This window comes from Pleurodeles waltl, chromosome 1_2 (genome assembly GCF_031143425.1).
Source record: "Pleurodeles waltl isolate 20211129_DDA chromosome 1_2, aPleWal1.hap1.20221129, whole genome shotgun sequence".
Classification (NCBI taxonomy): Eukaryota; Metazoa; Chordata; class Amphibia; order Caudata; family Salamandridae; genus Pleurodeles; species Pleurodeles waltl.
Window position 1 is genome coordinate 1086981854 of NC_090437.1, and position 27667 is coordinate 1087009520.

The following is a 27667-nucleotide window of genomic DNA, read 5'->3' on the forward strand; positions in this document are numbered from 1 at the left end:
TTTTCTTTGACTGACTTTTCTCTTCACATGGGACCAGTCCAAAATGTGCACAATTTCTGGGGTAAACAGCAACATGGCTCAATCACTTTCTTCACTTTCACTTACTATTGAGTTGAAGGAACTGTTTGACAATGATTTAGCTGACGATCGACTTTGTTTAGTATCTATTTTCCCCAACTGATGATGCCATGTCAGCTTGTGGCCGTGTGTCTAATGTTACTTCTGAAATGTTCAAAAGACCATTATGCACTTACTTTTTCCTGCGCTTTACACATCGTCACAAAATGGTTCTCTTTACAACAGCCTTTGCATATATGTCCAATGGCTGGACACTTTCCTTCATGTGGAAATGAAAAGCCACATCTGAAACAGGTTCTTTTTGCATGTAGATATCACTTTGTGTCCTTCAGTCTTTTGTTTCAAATTACTTTTCACACTCATGTCTAACTTGTTCTGGGCAACTCCGGTATCCATGTCAGCAACCTGTTTCTCAGCACGTTCCTCATCTCCCTCCAGTGATCAACACTTGCTCCAGACTAAGGTGCAGATTTATGAAAAGTGGTAATGCACGTTGTGCAGCACCACTTTTCTTGCAGCTCTTAGTGCCCTCTAACGCCACCACCTGTGCGCTGTATTTAAAATACAATGCACCATAGCGGTAGTCAGAGGTACTAGTGTCATAATTTTTTACTCTAGTCCGGCGCTTTGCAGGATTAGGGTCAAAGATACAAAGCATCCAGAGGCCCATTGAAAACAATGTGAGCTTCCCTTTAGCGCCTGCTCTTAGCAGGCATTAAAATGCCGATAAAAATGCAGCAAATAAATAATTTAGATTTCTTTGTGCCATTTTTTTGCACAAGGGGTTACAAAGTGGCGCATTGCAAGCATTGCACCACTTTAAAAATATGGCGCAGGTTTTGGGCCTTCCAACGTCACATTAGCATAAACAAATTACGTTAATTTTGCATTGGAAGGGCGGTAGGCCCTCTCAAATCTGGGCCTAAGAGTTTCTCTCAGCATTCCTCATCTGAGTGAATTGTACAAGCATCCATCAATAACTCTATGCTGCACTGTTTCTTCATCATTAAATTAATTGAACTTACAGTGGTTGATGAGTGTGTTGAGTCCTTTCACTAATTCATTGATTGTTTCACCAACTCTTTGAGGTTCTTGACTGAATACATATTGTTTCAGTCTAGAAAATTTCAACATTCAAAATTTTGTACTGGATTAAACTTGAGATTCAACGCATATTTGATCTGACTGTATGTGACTTCTTTGTCAGGTCTCTGTTTTTTTGTTTATGACTTCTTTCACACCATCACCAGCAAGATTTTTTAGATATTTGGAGATCTTTCTGTCATCAGTCTCTTCATGTGCATCAATGAAATCTTAAAATGTCTCTATCCAGGCAGTCCATCTATTGCCAATATTTTGCTTTTTGACAGTATCAAAAGATGGCAGTGGTTTCAGGGAGGCAGCAGCAATATAACTGCTAATGGCAGTGGCTAATGTTGAGGATAAAGCTCTATCAGATGCTGTTGACTGTCCCTGCGAATCTGCATTATCACTGAGCTAAGCAATGCTTCAACTTCCTGGTCTTCCAGGACAGTTTTTGGAGTGTTGACTTTCTTCTTGGTTTCCATTGCAGCCAAGTTACTTATGGAGGCCTCTGGAGTTGTTCTGATCTGCCACCTGACAGCTTGGTTGGTGTGCCGCTTCAGGTATTGGACAGCTCAGTAAGCACAACCCCTGTGCTTCTTCTTGTTCCCCCTACCCGATGCTGAGGTCGTACTGCTCTACTTATCAGGACTCAAGTACGAGTAATAGCAGTATGCTTCTGAGAGAGAGTAGTTTACATAACCTATATTAGAACGAAATATAATGTGTGATGATGCTGCATAGAAAACTATAATAATGGCGATTTGCTTAAACGTGCACTGGAATTCTGACCACGAAGAGTGGCCACCAATATAAACGCAAACTAATAATGATGAATAAAAAGTTTATGTTATGTTCAATTAAGCTTATATTAACGTTCGTATTGTTGAAACTGTATTGAAATCTCCATAGGCCTTAAATTAGCGTGAGCTGCAGTTTAGCTGCCTGGCTCTCATAATAAACGCATTTTCTGTTTTTCAGTGTGCTGACTCACAAGGGGCTTCTTTTCTTCAACTTGGGAGATGAATGTAACCATGTTGAATCCATTCCCAGGCGCATCTTTGGTGCCTTGGATGAAAAGTTATAAATGAATTGAAACAAATGTAGATTAATGTTATGTACAAGGTCATTCTAACCGGGACGACAGAAGAACTGCTGACCAAAAGATGTACAAAGAATTACAAAGGAATGAGGTAACACCGAATGTGCCACCTCTGAAGACGTCAATTATGAAGACCAATCAACGATCTGTAAAATAATATGGGGTGACAATTGGGATTACTTAATGTATTTTCTGATAGGTTAAAGATAGTGGGGTATAGTAAATGTCCAATAGAATTTGGGGAAATGTACATCGAAAAAGGGATAAAAACCCATGTCACAGAGAGGTCATCGAGGCGGGTTAGGGAATGCTATTGATTTTAGCCAGAAACTCTGTCACTCTGTTTGGTGACATGAGACTTTATTAAAACCATCCTTGCCCTTAGTTTGCCCATTTTACACTTTACCTCCTTATGAGGGAAGTGTCCTTTTGCCCCAGAGACGAATCCTGACTGATGGCGATTTGACTGTTGTCCTGAAGACGAAGACTGAACCTGTGCGCTGACCTAATCCTTGGAGGGTAATTATGAAAATGCAATTGTAATTTGTCTGTTTGCTTTTCCTTTCTCGGTACCAACTGCTTGCTTTTGACAGAGACCTTAGCAAGATGTTTTCCAAATTGGTGTTCTAAATTGTTTTGGATGAAGCCCAACATGCGAATGCTAATCAGTGGTTAGGACAGGTGTTCACTGAAACTGACACAAATAGACAAACGACTGACAATATGCTTTGGTGAATTGACGCGTTATTGACACTCTGCCAAGTTTGATCTATGTTTACGCCGTGTTATGTTCTGATGTTTGTGATTCTTGCGTTAAAGAAATCTTATCAAAGTTGCCATATCGTGACTATGCTGTTGTGTTTCTTGGCTTTGAGGTTAACGCACTTAGGGGGTTATTACAACTTTGGAGGAGGTGTTAATCCGTCCCAAAAGTGACGGTAAAGTGACGGATATACCACCAGCCGTATTACGAGTCCATTATATCCTATGGAACTCGTAATACGGCTGGTGGTATATCCGTCACTTTACCGTCACTTTTGGGACGGATTAACACCTCCTCCAAAGTTGTAATAACCCCCTTAATCTTCGATTGTAACTAATAGGGAATAAAACTCATAAAATGTATTAAACTGATGTGGTTATTCATGGCTGGAAGGTCATGGTTGCGTCGTCAATTTGATTAATGACTTTGACTAAAGTGAAATGTATTGTTGTGAAAAATATTGATGACATTATTGATATATTGATTGACATATTGATTAGCTATCTCGTCCTACGTGTCTCTCAACTGGGTCAAAAGATTCATTGGCCTAAAACGAGTCCTAATGTTTAATAAATTAACATAGAGGGGCGCGTTAACACTTCCTTTTTGCTTGTTTTGTCAGCAGCTGCTATTATTTGTAGTATCATATAGCAAATTATGGTTGTATTCAATTGTGCTTTATAAGCCTGGTGCATCTGCCTTCAGCGTTAACACTTTGTGCACTGTATAACTTTATATTGCATAGCAACGCAGTACCTCTTGTATGATCTTGGTTATAGTTTCTTGACCAACGATGCATAGATTTCATAGTGAAGCTCTTTTCCCCTTCACACGCTTCACACTGGCTATGATTGCACTTTGACTACACATACGCCAATCGTGGACTCAGCACTTCAATGAAGGCACACATGGCATGCACAAGCACTTTCCTTAGACCACAGCAAACTCTCCAGAAGAGCACTTTCGTCTGCGGGTTTCTTATCTCCTATCTCATCGCCAGTTGTAGCGTCTCCCCCAGTCTGTGTACCCGCCAATAACTAGGCCACACATGGAGCTGTAAATTACATGTCTTTATTCCTCTACGTGTACCTGTCAACTCCCACATTCTAAACCAAGCTTTCTTTACATTCCATTCGAGCTCTTAGGTCACACTGATAGAGTCTGCTGGGAGTCAGAAAAGTTCCATGCTATATCATGCAAGACACTATAGCTACTACTAGCAAAAAATGTTTTATGAATCAAGTCCAAAGAATCTAGATAAGCTTGCAGTTTTCTGTATTGGTATAAGTGAACTATTTACTCCTTCATACGATTCTCTCCAATTATAGAATATAGGATTATATAGATTTGTCAGCATTTTGAATCTTCAGTTTTGTTTGGGCAAAACAGTTTCCCTTGTAGTTATTTCAGTACCCCCATGTTGGTACACAAAGAACGGCATGGTATCAGTGCTCCAAAGCAGGAGCTGATGTACGTAGGTGCAACAGTGGTCAGACCTTTAACCCATTAGCATTTGTTTTAATAATCAACTGAGTAAGAGCTCCTCCTGGCATAACATGTGTACTATGCACGTACACCTGTGAGTATTTTAACCCCAAATAACACATTTTTATTGCAACCCAACTCACTGCTTGGGAGGATTGAAAAGCTGAGTGAATAAGCGGATTTGAACCTGTAACCATGAGGTCAAACACAGTTTCCTGCAGTGGATGTTTTAGCTCTTGTGCCACCAAATCCTGTCCGCACGAGTGTCTCTCACCTCCTTCTCCTTATAATTGTTGAGTCACTATTTCTCATTCACCTGCAAATAACCTCTTGTCAGACACGTATGTATCCGACAAAGCATTTCGTCAGTACCTTTTCAGTATATTCCTTTCTTGTTTTTTACATTGTTTTACTGCAGTAGACAATTTTCACATATGTAAAATATAAGCGGCACCGGGAATGCTTTCAGGTCACATACAGAGCTCTTTTGCTTCAAATACCTTTTTAAAGAGGTGCAATATGAACATTACCAGGGGAAATATATTCAGCCTCCTAACAAGATTTTTCCTTTGTTTTTCTAAACTTTCAGAAAAAAAACACCTTTCTGATGTGTTGCATTAATGTTAAAACTTTGGCTGTGCAAAGACATGTAGGGTATGCATTGTACAAGTATAGTACTAGAATGTCATGAACCTTCTAATTTTGCAGATGGGTAAAACATGCAGCGGAGCAGAATGGTTATTTGGGGTTTGAACTCAGAAAGGCGTTAGATGCATACTTGGAGATGTCCTGGTAAGTTAGTCTCAGTTTGTCATTGAAACCTTTGTTTTTTATTTATTTGCATCACCTACATGCATGGCTTGTGGTTATTGATTGTGTGTCCATTGTGGATAGCAATTTTCATCAGATCCCGGCCGCACAACCATCTATGTTAAGCAGAAGGCCAGACGAAATGCATCTGAACCTGTGTATCTAAACTGTCACTCACAGGTTAATAAACACCACCATGACCTCAGTGGGCGAGTGCTCTAAAACTCAGAACTGGAACTTTTGAAACAGCAGTTATATGTAGGGTTCACCATTTAGAATATAAACTGTGTGTGAAGGAAGACAGGTCCTAAGAGTGTATAACCTATCGTGTAGTGCCATGAGTGCCTCATAGTTTCGAGTGCAATGAGTGTCACAAAAACTAAAATGAATACAAACAACTACTGTAAACACCCTGACACTCCTTGTTTTAATACCTTCTCTGAGAATAAACTAAAGTGATTAAGGGCCAGATGTTTCAAGCAATTTTGCATTCGCAAACGATGCGAATCGCAAAATTCGGCCGTTTGCGAATGCAAAAATGCCTTTCAAGATGTATGAAAGGCATTCACTGTGCAATTTCAAGGAATCACAAAAATAGCGATTCCTTACAATTGCGGCCCCAATTAGAGAATCGCAAATTGCGATTCTTTAAATAGGAAATTGCAAATAGGGAATTCCGATTTCCAAAGCACATGTATCAAGCATTTCCTAAATGCGAATTGGGCATTTAGGAAATACAATTACCACCAAATCCAATTTGATGGTAAGCAGGTGCAATTATTAAAAATGCATTATAAATGCATTTTTAAAAATGACATGTAGCGCACACATGCTCCTAGGACATGTGTGTGCTTCACATGTCTGCAAATATTTTTTGGGGGTTCATCAGAGGGCGCCTTAGGCCTCCAGCACCCTGGGGTTTGTATTACCTAATTTGCAAATTCCTAACTGGAATTCGCAAATTGGGAAATTCAAAACCATTCGTACCTACGGGCCTACAAGCCCATAGGGATGAATGGAGTCCAATTCTCTAATTGCGATTCAGTAATAACGATTGTGAATTTTAGGAAATCGCTATTACCAAATCGCAAATTGCATACATTCCATTTTGAATTTCTTAAATAGCGATTTCTTAAAATTTGCTATTTAAGAAATGCAAACTGGGAGCTTGATACACCTGGCCCTAAGAGTAATGTGAGTCCAAAACAGGGCTGAAGACCATTGAGGCTATCCCTTATTACAATACACTGGGAAATGTCACATTATATGGTGTGTGATGACCCTATCTGCTGTCAATATTTACATTCCAATGAGCCGATTAAAATAGGGCCTACTTTGAACATTTTAAATTTGTTCTGGTGGCATTAATTTGATGCTTGGAGAAAATATCTATTTTTAGTGGTATTCATCGAGAATCCCAGAAATAGGCCTTGAAAGGTACAAGAGTTGCAAGTTTCCTAAAACTTCCAGATGCTTAAGAATTTCTGCGAGTGGGATCATAGCCAAAAGTAAAATTTTCAATGCAGAAAATGATAAAGGTTTCAATTTCATTACAGAGAAAATGTGTTCCCCCTTGGAGAACCGCTGACCTATCTCTCCATTAAATTGTATGTGTTCTCTACCCATTTCCTTCTTGGAAGCACCTTACTACTGCACTTCACAGTAGAAATGATATTCAGAGAGAGATCAGTTCGGCTCTGCCTACAAATGCTACACCAATTATAAAGTTAAGAGGCAGATTTCAGAGCCCCTTGAGCCACATTAGCACCACCTTAGCATAATTTTCTTATACTAAGGCAGCGCTAAGGTGGCCTTTTCCCTGTGTCATATTTACAAAGTGTTGCAATGCATGCATTGCGCCACTTTGTAACCCCTTGCACCACATTATGCCTGTGCCAGCCATAATGTATGCAAGGAGGGCGTTAGGGGGACCGGAAAAATGGCGCAAAGAAATCTAAAAGATTTCTTTGCGCCATCTTTTGTGGCATTTTTAATGTTTGCATAGAGCAGGCATTAAAAGGAGGCATACCATTATTTATAATAATGGGCCTCAATGTGCTTTGCAGGATTGGCGCTAATCCTAAAAAGCACTGAACTAGCGACAACATTTTTGATATGGTGCACACACAGTGGCATTATGGGGCACTAAGGGGCACAAGAAAAGTGGCGCTGCATTGGATGCAGCACCACTTTTCTTAAATCAGACCTATGACTACTGAAATTACCCATTCTGATGAGAATTTGCAAGTCTGTTTGGAAGGATAAATCTTGTGCATTTCTGCTTCTGTGAATTATGAATGGAATTCAGTGCTAACAAATGGTTTTTTTTTTACAAACCTCAGTTGAATGTAAGTGTGCAACAACATCCACTTAACTTCAACAATTCGATCTTTGATTCTGGAGAAGCAATCTGTGAGGAATTTGTTGGCCAGTAGAGGTAGATCTTTTGTGCTAAAACCAGCTTGTCATTTCCACACAATCCCTCTCCTTAGACTTTAATTGCAATAGATCTTGACAAAAACTGGCGGCAGCCTCATATCTGTGTTACTTGTTACAGTATTTCTTTATCCATTTCAGGCACGAATCACTTCTTCATTACCTTCTAACAGCTGAGACTGGAGTTGAAATGTCACAAACAAACTTGGCTTACCTCTGCGAGGAGAAACCCGTATGTATGCTGTCCGAAAGTGTAACAAATAATTTAGAAATTATGTTCACTCGACAGTATTATCATATGTAATATTTTGAACAGAAAGTATGTATTTGCATAAAAGTGCAGAATGTGGTGATGGTGGCAGCGGCAGTGTTGGTCACAGCGATGCTAACATGTACTGATGTGGTCCCTCTGCACAATGTAGAGTGGGGCCCAAGAGACATCCATACCGTATGGGTCATACCTCACAGAAATGCAAAGACTTTAGGGTGAATGGGGGCCCCCTGGAGGGTGGGTGCCTCCTATGCCGCAGGGGATGCAGGGGCCTGCATTTCTCCATTCGCTGTGCATTCTCCCCACAATAGAGAAAACTAGTGACCATGGACCCAAATGTGTCCTTGACAATATGTCTCTAGACATCCTTGCCTCAATTAAGTGGTAGAGAAGGCAGATTCTATGCAAGAAAGCGGCAACTCTAACTCTCCTTGTGCCCCATCTCTGTCCAGTAACCTTCCTTTCTTTATTCTCTTAAAGTGGTGGGGAGCTGGAGAGAGAATAGGTTGTAGTTAAAGAACTCCAGGGGTGGACCTTATGGATTTACAACACAAGCAATCTTAGCCTGGTAGTAATCCCTCCAACCTCAAGCCTTGCTTGAGAAGCCTCCCTGTCACTGCACCGCATGCTGTCCATGTTGGTTTGCAGTGTAAAGGTACCCGCAGAGAAAGAGGGAATTTACAGTGGATGTTTAGCTCTTAACTATGGTAGGAGCACTGCATGTTGGTGTGGTGGCTGAGAGTTGATTCCTGATCTTGGTGCAACCTACAGACTTACAAATATTCACTATTCACGTTAGAGATGTATGCATGGATATTAACACTTAATCATTTGTGAAAATATTCTTACAACTACAATTGTAAAATTCCACACTTGTAGATAATTGGTCATGTGGATACATGTGGTTGTTTATAATCATCTTTGAGCAATCTGAATGTTAGAATATGTTATTTCAACAGGAGCTGGCAGCAAGATATTTATCCATTAACTGTGTTTGGAGATACTACAATTTTTCAGTGTTCCAGAACGAGGCTCCTTCTTTTGGTATGTACTGTTGAAAATGGAGATGGAATGTAATATCTTTTTTAGAATATTAACGATTTGATGGGTCTGAACTTACCTTCACTATCAATGGGACCTCTGTTTACTGGTCAGTGATGGTGGAGTGCACACCTGCAGGGATACTCCAGCTTAAATGCTTAATTTGAACAGTTCCTAGATCCATTAACTGGTTTGCTCTATGACCGCTTGAACTAGTTTCAGTTACATACTGCTATGGGATCTTTTGGCCCTTCGACCTGAGTCATTTTTCATTCTGGTCATTCTGAACCGTTCAACATTAATTCTTCAAATGTCCTCTCGTTTGAGGATTACTGGGCCCCATGCAGCAGTGATGTTTGTTTAAATGTGATATAGTCCTGGATGAGTGCCTTCGAATACACAGTCATTAAGGCAAAAACGTGTACTTTGTCAAGTTAATTAATAAGTGGTTATCATTGGCAGGTCATGAAAAGAAATAGCAAAAACACTGTTTTTTTTTGTTTGCGATTACTTCACCTCAGCACTTTTGTATTTGTTTTTACAAGTATGTGTGTCTGGATCATTGTTGTTTACAGCCTGTATCACGATTGAGCTCTGTTTTCTGTGTTTTTTATATTCATTCGTTCACGGAAGTTCAACCTTTTCCAATACATAAATATATATGCATACAAAATGTATATTATTTCATATATTTTGATCATTATGTTTTGTAAATTAATAAATCTAACAACACTATGTATAAAGTAATTGTATTTACTTTAAATTAAATTAATATTAATTATATTTCATTAAATATAACATACATTTATAATAAACAATAATATATTTGAATAGCTATAATTGTATTTTAATTTACACCTCTCTAAACCCCATACCCCCTTATTATCCCTATGCGCTACCCATGCCTGATCCCTTTAGACTCTCTACAACCCCTGAACTATACCCGTCCTTGAGCCCTAGAACCCCTTTCATACACATATACACAATTCATTCCTGACCCCTAGAAAGACTTACTATCCCTTTACGCAACTCATCTGCCCCATACCTTTAATACCCCATAGACTACCCATCCTTTTGCCTAAAAACATACATATGTAAACCCTACAAATTCTTACTTCAGCAATACTGAACCCACCCCTGAACCATTTGAAAACCATCATTACCCCTAAAGACTACCCATCCCTGGACCCTAAAACACCTTACGTGCTCTATAGATTACCCATTCCTCAATTCTTAAAACCCCTTACTACCCTTATACACTACCCTTCCTTGAACTCTAAAAGCCCCTCTCTACCCCTATATACAACAATCTATTAGGAGTTTGAGGTGTAAATTATGCTGCTTCCCAATGTTATTTTGTGTTTTAGTGACACTATTATATTTTCCTCTTCCAACATAAACATAAGTTTTCATGCAATCAAATTATTGAAAATATAGTGCTGTTATTGGGATTAAGGTCATGTGACATCACGTTCTGGAAAGATTCAGCGTCAGATTATATGATGTCACTTTCTGTAATGCTATTGGATTAAAGGGAAGTTCTGTGATGTCACTTCTGATCACTCTTGCATGTTGGTGAATTGACACCTATGTCCCATGCCACCAACGGGTAGCATTTCCATATAAGTGCACACCATTGAAACGAAAAATAAATCAAATAAAAAGGTTTTATGTCATGTGGTTCCCTTGTTTTAGTTGCTCCTCTTGGAAACGTGAGCAACATGTTGAAAGCAAGCAGAGGACACCAGGAGCTGCACGACTTGCAGGACTTAATAACTAGCCCCTTAAAAGTCCCCTTACATTCTTACACTAAGTGAACTGTTAACCAAAAGCTGGTGCAACCACCACATTGGTGGTCACTGTGTGCCAGCAATGATTTAGGTATCAGGACCAAAGCATGAAGCCTCTTGGGTATATAAGTGCAGGCTATAGCAATTTGACAGTGAAACAGCCCATAGCCTCAGTGTCAGAGCCTCCGCGCTCTTTGTGCTTGACCATGAAGAGTATGTGCTGATCTGCAAATAAACTGAGCAGGTGCATACGTTCTCTGCATGTGCCTCAAATGCATATAGAGTACTCCTAAGTGCTATGTGCAAAATAATGATTGCATAGCACCAAAGGTGGCCATGATCCCTTGCAAGGCCTTGACCGCGACAAACAACTCCAGTAACTGGATCCATCTTCAGATATCCACCCCAGCCCACAGCTATGACCTAACTCCATCATTTATACTGGTCTTCTGGCCTTCTTGGTGAAGGCTACTTGAGGAAGCATACAATGCAAATAGTTGTTTAAATAATCTGGATTGAAGATGCATTTTGGCTTTTAATAGCCTCAAGGAAGGCTATAATACATTTCATCTAAAAAATGTATCTTGCTTTGGAAACAGCTCTGTTGATTTGTACTGATCGACTTACTGTTCCTCTCTCTTCCTGATCGTCCGTTATCATTTTTATTTCGCTTTTATGTACTTTGTACTTTTGGTCGGCACGGGGTGTGGCAAGAACACCAAGAGCCCTAATAAAAGCATGCACATCATGCCCAGGCCCTGGTTCGGTCGTAGAAAACAGACACTAATTGGGCTAAAGTGGGCCCCCCATATCCATGGTCCCTGATGGCACTGCATCTGCTCACCATAGACAGCTATGCCCCTCTTGCACACAATGCATGAGTGTTCACAACAATAGACATTTTCAAATACAAAAAGAGGCAAGTTTAGCATAACATTTGAAACGCGATTCACTCACCTTACCGGCGTTCCGCTGCGATGAAAGTGAGCACACTTTTTAAACAAATATGACAAGGGCAGAAAGAGAGAGGGATAATGCACAGTCACAGAGTGGCCATAAAATGCTTGTGCACTCCAGTTAAATTGCAACTTTGTACAATTGACAAAATGTTTCCATTGCGTTTCTCAACTGGAAGGAAACGGAGAACAGCTTCTGTTAGAGAAAGAAGTAGCTGTTTTTCTAGTTTGAAGAAGTTAACGTAACCACCATAATCAGTATAGAAGGAAGGTTTTCTTATATTTATATTGTTCCTGTGGATCCCAAAAAAGAAAACAAAAATGTGCATATGCGCATTTATACCATAGCAAAGTTTATAGTATAATGTTAAGAAACTAACTACTGGTTTAGTCTCCTTACGGTCGTTCACCCAAGAAGCCACGGTATTCCTGGCAGATGATTTCTACCTAAATCTTTTAGAAAGTTATACCAAGTCCAACTGGCATGAACAAGAGGATAATCACTGGAACGTACCTGAGTCATCTGCCTCTGCATAGAGTTTTGAAACACTCAGAAGAGTTTTCTGGGCCACTCCTCAAGCCTCGAGGCTGTGCAGAACGTCAGTCTGTGTTTTTGTATCAATGGAGCAAATGAATTGCTTCACAAACGTTGAAACTGTACAACAGACACAGTGATTCCTATCGTGAAGCCGGCACATTACGGAAAAATGAATATGCATTTTCAACTTGTGTAGTGGCGGGCCAAGGTGACAATGTGGCCTCTCACCTCCCAATTAAATGGTCATTGCGTAGCCAAAACAATCTGGACCAATGAATGCTTGTCATAGCTCCCAACGAGTCAATAGAAAAAACATAGCCCATTTTCAAGATGGTACTAAATATGCTAAAAAATGATCCACCGAGATTCTCTTAGCAACGTTTAAACTATCACTGGTGTAAGAAATTGCTTTTTTTCGTTCAGGGGGATGTTAACCATCTGGTAGCTTGCCACAAAAGCAGGGTTTCCTTAGTGGAACTGTGATAAGCGTTTATGAAGCAGCCAACCAGTAATAAAGTGGAAACACAAGACAAGAAAAAAGTTAGAACATTTGAATGAATACGACACTAAAAACAAATTAAATCCAATCCGTCCAATCAGTAGAAGCAGAATTATTAATTTTTAAAGTTATAATTGAAAAATAGCACCAAAAAGGAACAAAGCACCTACCACGGGTCACATGAAACCAGGACAAATTCAAAAGTTAAGGCCGATAGTAATGGATTATTGTTCGGCTACACTGAGTGTATTGGGACAGATTTTGGCTTACCTTTGGAATTACCAGAAACTAGAAAGAAAATTTCCTGAGAAGGTAAAGTTCAGTGGGCAAGGTAGCCGGCAAGGTCTAAAGAGGAGGAATTGTCTTTGGAAAGCCAATGCACGGAGTTGCGGTGCAGATTTCTATGTTCACTTTTGTGGAAATTGTGAAACTCTAGCAGGTTGAAGCTGCAGGATATACCTGATGAAGGCTGCACGAGGCCGGATACCTTTACAGGGACTGACAGCTGAAAAGGATTTGATGCAGCAGAGAAGAATGTAGCAGGAGCTACTGTGAAATCAGGATGATTGATGATGCACGCTGGGCAGTTCGGCAAGCATTGTTGGTTTTTAGGCAACCTTTTGGTGGAAACCTTTTAAGTCCCAAGTTTTAGATGTTGAAAGGAGGAGCACTTTTAGCACCACTTTTAAGGGCCTGAACTGATTGGACAACACTTGGCGGGATGGGGTTTACTACCTACCTCAGGCAGAGACCAGGTGCGGGGTGAAACATCTCTGGAACTTATGTTAGGTATAAAAGTAATGGCAGGAGCAATGTATAGCAAATCAAACAACTAAACTTTATGTACAAGCCTCCTAAAAGAGGCCAGTGGCTAGTCCTTGGTAGAAGGTGTGCTGAGCACACTGCTGAGACCCAAAACTTGCTTCACAGATTGCTGTCACAGAAACCTCCACAGGAAGGGGCATTTATTGGGCATTCCAGGTACCTCAAAGATCACCTCTGGGTGGGGTGAGGTCTGGTTTTGGATGGATGGGTTTGGTCTTGGGAGGGGTGGGCTTCACTTTGGGAAAGGTCAGCTTTTTCTTGCGTTTGGGTGGGGTATGGCTGAGTCCGGAGGGGGCAGGTGCCACAGGGGAGGACTTGGATATGGAAGGGAGGGTTTGGGGTGTGGTTGGGTTAAGTTTTGCTTTGAGGGGGGTGTCTTCCACAGGTGTAAGAGCAAGGGCCAACATAATACTTTCTTTGGGAAAATGGGGAGGTTGTATAGGAGGGATTAGGGGGTTAGGAGGTTGAGAAAGTGCCTGTATTGTTTGTGGCTTTAAGTGTTGTTGGTGCTGGTGTGTGTGTGTCTGAAGTATGCTTGTGTTCAGTTGGTGTCTGTTGTGTGTGTGAGTGCGGGTGTTTGCGTCTCTTGGTGGGCTGTGATGTGGATGTGATGGGCCTGGTGGGAGTGGTAGATGTGTCTGTGTGGGTAGGGGTGGTGTCTGGAGGTATGGATAATATGGTGGCTGTGTCTCTGGGTGTTGGAGTCATGTCTGGGGGTATGGTGGATATGGTTGCTGTGTTTCTGTGGGTGCTGAGGTGGAGTCTGGGGGTATGGTGAATGTGGTGTCTGTCTCTGTGGATGTTGGGGTGGTGTCTGGGGGTATGGCGGATATGGTGGGTGTGCCTGTGGGAGTTGGGGTGCTGTCTAGGGATATGGTGGATATGGTGGTGGTTGTGAGTGGGATGAGCGACTGTTGAGTGCTTGCCTGCTTGTGTGTCTTGAGGTGTTTGTGTTTATGTGTTTTGCCCTTGGCTGTTGAGGTGTGTGCATGCGTATGTATGAATGTGCTTTGGACAGTTATGGGATTAGGGAAATTGGATGTGTAAGAGTAAGGTGGTGGAGGAGGATTGTGGGGGGTAGAAGGCTGCCATGAGGGAGGAGGCCAGAGCCTGAGAGAACTATGTAGGCCAGACATACCACTGTGAATGCGTTCCAGGTATGCAACTATCTGTTGGAGCTGGGTGCCCCGCACCTGGATGACATTCAGAATGGCAGTCTGACCCACAGAGATCCTCCTCTGGAGGTCAATAGCAACCTCTCTCAGGGCAGCAGGGGTAATAGGGGTAGGGGGTGAGGTGCCTGGCACAAAGGAGATGGCTACCCTCTTGGGGAAGAGTGCCTGGCCAACTGGGTGGGGAGCAACAGGGAGGATGGAGATGGAACTAGGGGTGGCAGACAAGGATGGAGCAGGTACAGGTCCTGAGTGCTCCACCACCACTATGGAGTGTTCACTGGAGGTCGACTCTGCAGAAGATGATGTGGAGCCGGTCTCCTCTGTGGCACTTCCCTCACCCTCTGAGCAACTGGGTCCCTCTCTATCAGCTGTCTAGTAGCCAGAGGTACCGTGGCCAGCTGCTTCCCCACTGATGTTGGCCTCGTCTCTTCTGCTTGAATGTGATGATGCTGAAATGACAAAGACAAATAGGGTCAGTCCATGTGCCGGATAACACTTGAACAGCAGTTTTGATTATAAAGCATTACCAAAATGTACAGTAGCTCACAGCCAAAAGGTCCCCCAAAGTGCCTCCAACATTTGCAACACCACATGCATGCATGGAACATAAACTGTAACTTTTGCTCACATGAAAATCAGAATCACAGACAACTTCAGTTGCATGAGTGACGTTGCCCAATCACAATACTCATAGGTCACGAAGGAGACCTTGTCACCTTGAATGGTTTGGCTCTTGTAGAACCACTTGCAGCTAACCTGTTAGCTTGAAATATAATGACAACGCCAAGGACAGCCTCACAGATTACAAACAAGTTCCTGCAATCAGCGAATGCTCATTTATACAATACCACATCACGGTGAAATGATGGGCAAATAATGCAGCCATGTTGCAGTAAGAAGTACAGTAGCCCAAAGAAGGTGACATGGAAACAATCATTTCACACTGTAAAAAGTCACCAATGGTAATTTCACAATATGTACATTGTCAACGTAGTGTAATGGAAGTTGTACTAATGTTTCTCTGCTAGAAAACACATTTTGCACAGAAAAGTACACTGAAGACAATCTGGTCAAAATGTCGGGGAAGTATCCACAGCACAATGAATCAACTAGGCCTTGGGAAATCACCTGTACGATTGGTACTGCTAAAAACACCGTTCTAACGTGGCACTACTAAAAGGCAATAGTCCATATAATGTTGTTGTGGTTCAGGGAATCCCCAAAATCTGAAGATGGCCTTTAACATGTTTCTCAATGGGAAGGCACATCTCTGTACTTTTATGTCATGCAAACACAGATTCAATTGGATTACTGAGTGCGCACACTCACATATGATTCCATCATTTGTGCATGTCACTCTGTGATGCATGCCAGCAGTCAGGTAATGAACCTTCAACAATGACATGTACAAAGCACTTAACCAAATGATTTGACATCAATGGCATGGAAATGCACATTGTGAGTAAGCAAGTAGGTAAGTCTACCTGTGATGCCCTTAATTGCTTCTGCAATTGTTCATGATAAATGACATGGAGTAATGGGTTAGGATATGTACGGCCCACAACAATATTGACACACACCTGTCTGTAGAACCACATGAACTGTATACCCATCATATGAACCTATTTTCCGAGAGATGCTGGCATGCACACACATGATGGAATCAGACAGCATCCCATGACGACAAGTAGATCATGTATGAAACAGTTGTGGAAATGATACTACAAAAGTGCAAGGTACACATGCTTACATGTAGGTACAAAAACTGATGACAACAGTGATGTTACACGAATCATTTAACTTTACACTCCCTACTTACCAGGGGAACGTATTGCTCAATAACTGCACACAAAGGACACTGTCTGTTATGTCACATGTATGATGACCACCACCACATGAGAGACAGTAGTGAGGCACCAGCACTCTTGACACACTGAATACAAGTGGCCTGTTGGGTATAGATGCCAATATACTCTCTTGACCAGACACATGGCTGAGTACAGTGTACTATTACCTCATGATGTTTGGTGTTGGGGCTGACACGCTGAAGACAAGTGGGCTGTTGGGTACAAATGAAGCCCACAACATGAAATAACATTAGATGATTGGCCACTGCACTCAGCCATGTGTCCGCTGAAGAGAGTATATTGCTAGTGGACTGTGCTCTGTTGTTTCTCTGCTCACTAGGACAAGAGTCGAGCACATTACCATGCACCAACTACCAAACTGACAGAAACAATAAATCATCTTGTGTATTGCACATTGGCCATCTCCAATATTCATGGGGAGATGGCCCCCTTTAACATATCAACATGGCAATGTAACAGGTATGAAACTGCTCAGGACTCATCCCCTTGTAGCTCCTTCGTTCCCCTCAAACGCCCATCAAGCTCAGTGTATGCCACTGCCAGTATGCAGGCCATTGGGGGGGTCAGGGTCCAGTGTGCGTCCGCCCACAAAGGGAGGACAGCCCCAACTGGACCTCCGAGATCTTCCGGGCCCGCGTTGCAGGTCCTCCCACATTTTGCAACAATGGACGCTCCGCTGGTGATAGAGCCCCAGGGTCCACACCTTGAATGCAATAGAGAAATGAAGAGTTCGCAATCGCACTTTTTTAGATTATCTGGTTGTGTAACACACATTTTTTGAAACACCTAGCACAAGCATTTTTTATAATTGACCAAACACAATATGTGTAAAGCACACATGGTGATAAGTAAAGGCACATAAATACACACTTTTGGAGTCAACAGATGACTAACCACAAACCTGGACATGGCCAACACTGACTAAGCAAGCCCATTGACATATTGTAGCCCAGGGCCAAGCATCATGTACTGTGATGTGAGTTACTAGGAAACACAACACACCATTTTGGCCTTCTGAAGGGTAAATGCATGACTGTACAGACACCTTTGCATCCAGGCACATTGACTTGATGCTTACAGCTACTACCATGGTACAGACTACACCCTAAGACTTAGGTGAGAATAAAAAGGCTGGCATGGAAGTCACTGGAAGCTTCTTCTCTGTGGATGTGTGGGGATGTGGTCTACATAATGGAATCTCATCCCGATTCCGAATGAGTTTGTGTGGTATGTACTAGTATCACAGGAAACACCTCTTACCATATGTGGCACTCTTACAGAGAAGACATTCAACATATCAAGATATGTTCGGTCAGATTGGTTGCATGTAACAAAGCTAGTGATTCACATGTCATGATCTCCCCTGCATCAACCAGCTATCTGCACTATGGATTTTTCACTTGTGCAATAACCCTGTACTGTACAAACATGACTTCTGTAGAGGTGACAACAGGTGTGTGGGAGTAATGGGTCTGTCATTAGGCAATGACACACATTGACAATGAGGGTCCACAGAAGTAAGTACCAGGTCAGGTGGTTACCTCAGTCCTCATACCTGATGTAGTCACTGTTAAAGCATGGAGGCCAAATCTTGCTTCAGAAGGCTAATTTTGGCCACAACCTAGGATCAGAAATTCTACAGAAGTGGGCCCAGTGCCTCAATTGCATAGCAACAGTTACTGTACTCCAGCCGGGGCTATGTCCCATACTGTGAAAAGGCTTTGATGAGCCTTGCTGTCTGCAAGCTAAGCATACAGACCTTACATGAACAGCACACTTCCATCACTTCCATGCATGACAGTACATCCTGTGGCCATCCTATATGTGAGTTCAGGGTTGTGTAGCACTCTGAAGGGCTCAGTGAGTTTTACATGGGTCTCATACCACAGTTCGTCAAGGCCTTATTAGGGCTGAGTAATTTGTGGACTTTACACTTTACTAACAACATCCTCAACTGAATAAAACAGTATACATACCCAGCTTATGCTGTAATGCAAATATATGCACTGGGTTATGTACCATCATCAGACAAATCGCTGTTTGGCTGTAAGGTTTACTTGCATAGATATTCAAATGTAACAGAAGGTTGATCTAGGGCTTATCACACATCACAAAACACAACGGTCATTTGAAATACACAGAGTTCAGGGCTCCACAATCAATAACCTGTACATCTTATGTATGGACCACAGATTGTGACAACAGGCACCAAATGACTCACTGGGACTCAGAGGTACATTTTAGCCTGTGAGGAAGAAAAAGATGGTTTTGAACATAGTCAACTATGTATGTGAAATAGTTACCTTTTCATCTGGTGAACCTTAGAGCTGATCATACAGGGTAAGGACCTCTTCAAAAAGTTTCTCCAGCTGCTCTGGAGAGAAGGCAGGGCCCTTTCAACTGGTTGGCCTGGCATCATTGCTCCCACAGGCTGCACGTACCAGCTGAAGTGGTGGAGGTGTTGATGGCAGCAGTGTCAGGAGGCAAGTGAGTTGTTTTCCTAACCGCAGCATACATGCACGCCTGGTACAAGGTCATCACAGCCATTGGGCCGAGACCATCACAGTCAGCGAATGTTAGCCTATGACTGTTCCGCCCCAGTTGGAACTGCCCACCGCGCGGTCGACTTCCGCCAGTCGTCCAAGGAATGAGGTCAGGCATCTGCCATTTTGGCAGTTGAAACTACAATTTTGTGGAATTTTAAATGTGTCACAACATCTATTAATGTGTAGTAACATCTCAACAGATGTGAAACTCACTTTGTATGTAGATTCTCCTACACAGTCATCAATGTAGTGCATTGTTGGTCACATATGCCACAGAACCGCGGTGGACTGTACCCCACCCGTGACGGTAATTTTGGTGGTCAGAACATACTCCACATTATCAAGGGGCACAAGAGGAGCAGCTAGGAGTGTTTTACGTGCACATATATGTAGTAGTCACATGTCTAGACAATCATGGGGATCATAGCTGGACCTTAAGGAGTAAACAGTTTTGATGTGTAATGGGTGTTATGTATTTCCAGTCAATAATATTTTGTCACATGACTTTGGAACCATCAGATATGTTTGACTGGACACAGTGACTAATGCTCCAACTCATTTAATTCCATAAACACCCTAGGAGAGGAAGGATGTGACAACCTCCAGTCTACCGTCTATTTCCAGATCTCCAGACCATGGAAGAATGTGACATTATAAAGTAGTTCCATCTGAATAGGCAAACAATCCAAGATCTGTGTCATCAGTTAGAGCCAGATCTCATGACTCAAAACACTAGTCCAACATGTATACCACCCATTGTGAGACTCATGGTAGTATTACACTTCCTGGCCACAGGGTCATTTCAATATACAGTGGCCATATCTGGTGGTATGTCACCACCTATGTTCAGTGGTGTTTTAAGAGATATGCAATGTCAGCAATTATGAAACACACTTACAGCTATATCAAGTTCCCTAGATGTGAGGATTTAGCTAATGTGAAGTTTGATTTGGTCTCCTCCCACATGTTGTGGGGGCCTTTGATGGCACCCATATTGCATTTGTGCCAGTTAACAAGTCTACAGAAAACACTTCCATTCCATCAACGTGCAAGTTGTCTGCTTGTCAGAGCTGTACATTTCAAACGTCTGTGTCCGGTTCCCAGGTTCCGTCCATGATTCCTTTGTATTGCGGAACAGCACTATACCCCACCTGATGTCACAACTGCAACCAGAGAGTGTCTGGCTTGTTGGCAAGTTACATCTGTCATGATCTTGTGTGTGCAATGTCAGGTGCTACAATCAGGAAGTGTGGAACTCAATATGGCACTTATGTCTCATTACAAAACAGGAGACTCAGCATATCCCATCCATCTTTGGTTGTTATCACCGCCGAAGAATCCAACTAGGCCAGGGGAAGTCTGCTTCAATGAGGCCCATGGAAGATCACGGCAGCCAGTTGAGTGTGCTTTTGTATTCCTGAAGGACAGATTTTGCTGTCTGGACAAGACTGGGGGAGCCCTCCTCTACTCACTTGCGAAGGTGTGTCAATTCACTGTGGTGAGTTGCATGCTCCATAACGTCACCCTGCGAAGGAACATCCCTTATGTCCCAAGGGAGGGGCCGCCTGCAGTGCCACAGGGTGAGGATTCAGAAATGCCAAATGAAGATGAGAGCGATGAAGAGGAAGTAGCTGACTTGCATCAACATGTCATCAACAACTTCTTCTTATGAGTGTCAGTATGTCATGAGATGTCAAGACTTTGACTGTACAATGAACTCTTTTTGATGATGTGAGAAGTATATTTTTTTAACAGTTCGGAAACTGAAGCTCTTGCAAATACTGCCAAAGTGAGTCTGATGAGGAAGCTTTTGACACAATAACATTTAGGAGATGTTGCTTTGTTTGTGTGAGTTTTATAACATGGACTGTGTTTTCCTGATGTTTACTATGCAAATTGCGTGATATGTATGGTTTCATAACTATACTGCTTGTTTTTGCATTTCTTCAGGTACATTCACTCTGACATCTTCATTGGGACATATCAGGGTTGTCACATTGGCAGGTATATGATGCTGTTCAGACGTACTAAATGGACATGGATTGCTCTTGGGAATGTAGATCACAGACTTTGGGTGTACAAGACCTGTGCCAAGACACCTTACTGAGTGATAGGATCAAAGTTTAGAAGCTTCCATTGGATTTGTTCTTTGTCATGTGTGTCATAATGTGGTTAGAACATATGTCGTCCTATGCTGAATTCATGTTAGTTTTCCCTCAGATTGGCTAAACAATCTTTTTCTATGAACTGTACGTAGCTGTTTATGTGGTTCATCATTGCAGGCCAAAGAGCCTGTAGCACATCACTGACATTTGCTTGTGTCATACCACCAGATGTAGAAGCACTGGATTGTAATGACCCTGTGATCAGAAACTGTTGTACTGCCATCTGTCTGAGTCTTGCATTATATGATGGATTCTTTTTGTGAGGTAGGCGATGTGACTCCAGCTGATGACATCAACCAATTTCATGTTTGCCTATTCTACAGGACAATGTCTGCTATATCCCTTTCGCCATGGTCTGGAGATCAGTACCTATGAATTTGATCATTTACCAAGAATGATTCAATCATGTATGATTTGCTAAGTTTCAGACATTGACAGCCTATGAGCTGAACAACATAATACATTTTCTTCTATGACAAGACACTTGTATGTATGTGTTTGTGTGGAATGGTTGTAATACTGAGCTGGACACTGTGTACATGCAAACCTGCTTCCACAAGTAGCTTGTTTTTTGATTGTATGGTTCACATGTTCTTACATATCTACATTGCTAAATGTGAAATTTAAGACAACAGACAATGTGTTTGTGGCTTGTGAATTTATTACAATGCTAAGGTTGAAAACAAACTTGTGGCAAAAAGTAACATAAATGTAAAGTGTAGGGGTCAGTCATGGTGAATGAAATCATAGGAGTAGATTCCACACCATCAGAAGTCCAAAGTTCAGGGTACTCCTCCCATCAGAAATTAAATGGGGTTCAGGATCAGTCCGCAGAATGAATGTGTGACACTCAAAGGAGGACATTAAGGATGAGTTTTTTTGCTGGTAGTGGTGGGTGTATTTCCATCCGCACCTCCTGGATTTTTACAAGGACGTCCCCACATGAAAGGACGAGGGCGTTCAGCTGCTGCAGAGGCAGGGGTGTCTGAGGGTAGGTGGTCCTTTGCAGGGCCTCCATTCCTGTTTCTGCCAGAGATGTACATGGCCTTGATGTAGTTGGCTCACAGGAAGGGGTAGATGTTGGGAGAAAAGCCCCACATCAGGGTTATATGGCTGTCCCTTCGTACCCCTGTTAGGGTGCCTGTGTTGGAGTTATGGGCCTCCAAATGTTGGTTCATGTCCCTCTGCAGCTGCTTGATTTCCCAGAGTTCGGTTAGCACCTGGCCCATCACAACTTGGGGCTCATGATAGACGCCCAAGCTTTGGCTGAAGATGTTGACATGACGTGTGAAGTTTGCAGAAACTAACAAGCTCAAGCAGCTCATTAAATGTGGAGTTCAGTTGCACTTTAGATGAGGGTCTATACATGACATCTTAGAATCCGTTAGGCCAACACAATGGAGAGGAGACATGTATTTGACCATTCCAATGCCTAGGTGTGTGAGATACACCTTGTGGTATATGTAGTTGCAGCCATCTTTTGAGCAGTGTTTAGTCAATGTGTTACCTGCCACTACCAATCCGATGAAGGTGCTTAATGCCTTAGGAATACTTGATGTAAACACTTGGTAAGGTGGCATGCACGTTCTAAATAGTTTCATTTTGGGATACCAGGACAAGAAAAAGCTAGGTAGATAAGACATGTCTCTAAGTTGAGCATGATATGTAGTTTGCTAACTCCCAGGGGAGGGTACATTATTTGAGAGATGCCACACAGGTATATTTGGACAAGTGAAGGAAGGCCTATTGGTTAGAGGTACAGAAGCAGGGCCTCCAGGTAGGTGTGCTCATGTGACTTGCTGATTCCCACACTACACAAATGCTAAACTCACAGAGGAGGCTACATCATTTGAGAGATGGCACACAGGTGTATTTGGACATGTGCAGGAAGACCTGTTTGTTAGAGGTTCAAAAACAGGGACTCCTGGTAGTTATAGTCATGTCATGTGTTGCTTCCCTACTCTACACAAATGCTAATTTCTCAGGGGAGGGTACATCATTTGAGAAATGGCACACAGGTATATTTGGACAAGTGCTGGAAGGCCTGTTGTTTAGAGGTACAGAAAGAGGGCCTCCTGGTAGTTGTAGTCATGTCACTTGCTGAGTCCCCACGCTACACAAATGCTGAACTCCCAGGGGAAGGTACATCATTTGAAAGATGACACACAGGTATATTTGGACAAGTGCAGGAAGGCATGTTGGGTAGAGGTACAAAAACAGGGCCTCCCGGTAGTGTAGTCATGTCATTTGCTGAGTCCCCACACTACACAAATGCTAAACTCCCAGGGGAAAGTTCATCATTTGAGAGATGGCGCACAGGTGTATTTGGACAAGTGCAGGAAGATCTGTTGGTTAGTGGTACAGAAACCGGGCTTCCTGGTAGTTGTAGTCATGTCACTCGCTGAATCCCCACACTACACAAATGCTAAACTCCCAGGGGAGGGTGCATGATTTGAGAGATGGCACATAGGTATATTTGGGCAAGGTGTATTTGGGCAAGTACAGCAAGGCCTGTTGGTTAGAAGTACAGAAACAGGGCCTCCTGGTAGTTGTAGTCCTGTCACTTGCTGAGTCCCCACACTACACAAATGTCAAACTCCAAGGGGAGGGTGCATGATTTGAGAGATGGTACATAGGTGTATTTGGGCAAGTGCAGGAAGGCATGATGGTTAGAGGTAGAGAAACAGGGCCTCCTGGTATTTGTAGCCATGCCACTTGCTGACTTCCCACACTACACAAATGCTGAACTCCCAGGGGGAAGGTACATCTTTTTAGAGATGACACACAGGTGTATTTGGACAAGTGCAGGAAGGCCTGTTGGTTAGAGGTACAGAAACAGGGTCTCCTGCTAGTTGCAGTCATGTCACATGCTGAGTCCCCACGCTACAGAAATGCTAATCTCCCAGGGGAGGATGCACGATTTGAGAGAAGGCACAGAGGTGTATTTTGGGAAAGTACAGAAAGGCCTGTTGGTTAGAGATACCGAAACAGGGCCTCCTGGTAGTTGTAGACATGTCACTTGCTGCTTCCCCACACTACACACATGTTAAATTTCCGGGGGAGGGTGAATCTTCTGGGAGATGGCACACAGGTGTATTTGGACAAGTACAAGAAGGCCTGTTGGTTACAGGTACAGAAACAGGGCCTCCTGGTAGTTGTAGTTATGTCACTCGCTGAGTCCCCACACTACACAAATGCTAAGCTCCCAGGGGAGGGTGCATGATTTGAGAGATGGCACATAGGTGTATTTGGGCAAGTGCAGGAAGGCATGTTGGTTAGAGGTATAGAAACAGGGCCTCCTGGTAGTTGTTGTCATGCTACGTGCTGCCTCCCCACACTACACAAATAGTAACATCCCAGGGGAGGGGAGGTCATTGGGGAGATGACACACAGGTGTATTTGGACAAGTGCAGGAAGGCCTGTTGTTTAGAGGTACAGAAACAAGGCCTCCTGGTAGTTGTAGTCATGTCACTTGGTGAGTCCCCACACTTCACAAATATTAAACTCCAAGGGGAGGGCACATCAATTGAGAGATGGCCCACAGGTGTATTTGGGCAAGTGCAGGAAGGCCTGTTGGCTAGAGGTACAGAAACAGGGCCTCCTGATATTTATAGTCATGTCACTTGCTGCCTCCCCATACTACATAAATGCTAAACTCCCAGAGGAGGGTATATCATTTGAGAGATGGCACACAAGTGTACTTGGAAAAGTGCAGGAAGGACAGTTGGTTAAAGGTACAGAAACAGGGCCTCTTGGTAGTTGTAGTCATGTTTCTTGCTGCCTACCCACACTACACAAATACTGAACTCCCAGGGGAAGGTACATCTTTTGAGAGATGACACACAGGTGTTTTATGGACAAGTGCAGGAAGGCCTGTTGGTTAGAGGTACAGAAACAGGGCCTCCTGCTAGTTGCAGTCATGTCACATGCTGAGTCCCCACGCTACAGAAATGCTAAACTCCCAGGGGAGGATGCACAATTTGAGGGATGGCACAGAGGTGTATTTGGGCAAGTACAGAAAGTTCTGTTGGTTAGAGGTACCGAAACAGGGCCTCCTGGTAGTTGCAGTCATGTCACTTGCTGCTTCCCCACACTACACACAAGTTAAATTTCCGGGGGAGGGTAAATCTTCTGGGAGATGGAACACAGGTGTATTTGGACAAGTACAAGAAGGCCTGTTGGTTACAGGTACAGAAACAGGGCCTCCTGGTAGTTGTAGTTATGTCACTCGCTGAGTCCCCACACTACACAAATGCTAAGCTCCCAGGGGAGGGTGCATGATTTGAGAGATGGCACATAGGTGTATTTGGGCAAGTGCAGGAAGGCATGTTGGTTAGAGGTATAGAAACAGGGCCTCCTGGTAGTTGTTGTCATGCTACGTGCTGCCTCCCCACACTACACAAATAGTAACCTCCCAGGGGAGGGGAGGTCATTGGGGAGATGACACACAGGTGTATTTGGACAAGTGCAGGAAGGCCTGTTGTTTAGAGGTACAGAAACAAGGCCTCCTGGTAGTTGTAGTCATGTCACTTGGTGAGTCCCCACACTTCACAAATATTAAACTCCAAGGGGAGGGCACATCAATTGAGAGATGGCCCACAGGTGTATTTGGGCAAGTGCAGGAAGGCCTGTTGGCTAGAGGTACAGAAACAGGGCCTCCTGATATTTATAGTCATGTCACTTGCTGCCTCCCCACACTACATAAATGCTAAACTCCCAGAGGAGGGTATATCATTTGAGAGATGGCACACAAGTGTACTTGGAAAAGTGCAGGAAGGACAGTTGGTTAAAGGTACAGAAACAGGGCCTCTTGGTAGTTGTAGTCATGTTTCTTGCTGCCTACCCACACTACACAAATACTGAACTCCCAGGGGAAGGTACATCTTTTGAGAGATGACACACAGGTGTTTTATGGACAAGTGCAGGAAGGCCTGTTGGTTAGAGGTACAGAAACAGGGCCTCCTGCTAGTTGCAGTCATGTCACATGCTGAGTCCCCACGCTACAGAAATGCTAAACTCCCAGGGGAGGATGCACAATTTGAGGGATGGCACAGAGGTGTATTTGGGCAAGTACAGAAAGTTCTGTTGGTTAGAGGTACCGAAACAGGGCCTCCTGGTAGTTGCAGTCATGTCACTTGCTGCTTCCCCACACTACACACAAGTTAAATTTCCGGGGGAGGGTAAATCTTCTGGGAGATGGAACACAGGTGTATTTGGACAAGTACAAGAAGGCCTGTTGGTTACAGGTACAGAAACAGGGCCTCCTGGTAGTTGTAGTCATGTCACTCGCTGAGTCCCCACACTACACAAATGCTAAGCTCCCAGGGGAGGTCGCATGATTTGAGAGATGGCACATAGGTATATTTGGGCAAGTGCAGGAAGGCATGTTGGTTAGGGGTATAGAAACAGGGCCTCCTGGTAGTTGTCATGCCACGTGCTGCCTCCCCACACTACACAAATATCAACCTCCCAGGGGAGGGGAGGTCATTGGGGAGATGACACACAGGTGTATTTGGACAAGTGCAGGAAGGCCTGTTGTTTAAAGGTACAGAAACAAGGCCTCCTGGTAGTTGTAGTCATGTCACTTGGTGAGTCCCCACACTTCACAAATATTAAACTCCCAGGTGAGGGCACATCAATTGAGAGATGGCCCACAGGTGTATTTGGACAAGTACAGGAAGGCCTGTTGGCTAGAGGTACGGAAACAGGGCCTCCTGATATTTATAGTCATGTCACTTGCTGCCTCCCCATACTACATAAATGCTAAACTCCCAGAGGAGGGTATATCATTTGAGAGATGACACACAAGTGTACTTGGAAAAGTGCAAGAAGGCCAGTTGGTTAAAGGTACATAAACAGGGCCTCCTGGTAGTTGTAGTCATGTTACTTGCTGCCTACCCACTCTACACAACTGCTAAACTCCCAGGGGAGGGTACATCATTTGAGAGATGGCACACAAGTATATTTGGACCAGTGCAGGAATGCCTGTTATTTAGAGATACAGAAACAGGGCCTCCTGGTAGTTGTAGTCATGTCACTTGCTGCCTCCCAATAGTCTTGGTTGTATGGCAAAATATCAAGTACAAAAAAGTGACATGCCAAAATATCATGGCCAAAACTTCGACAATCAGAATATCATGAAGGTAAGTATGTATATTGGGTTTATAATTCTTATCTCCATGTCTAATTACCTTAAAGAGCTATATCATCATGGTACATATATGTAGAGTTAAGTA

General features: G+C 43.0%; 1 protein-coding gene across 1 annotated transcript in view; it reads left to right on the forward strand.

Moving 5' to 3' along the window:
* Nucleotides 1-27667, forward strand: part of SEL1L3 (SEL1L family member 3) — a 390847-nt gene that overhangs the window by 310342 nt on the left and 52838 nt on the right. The window contains exons 17-19 of the mRNA XM_069202147.1: nucleotides 5220-5303; nucleotides 7899-7989; nucleotides 8988-9072. Coding sequence (XP_069058248.1) covers nucleotides 5220-5303; nucleotides 7899-7989; nucleotides 8988-9072 — 260 coding nt within the window. The remainder of the gene's footprint in view (nucleotides 1-5219; nucleotides 5304-7898; nucleotides 7990-8987; nucleotides 9073-27667) is intronic.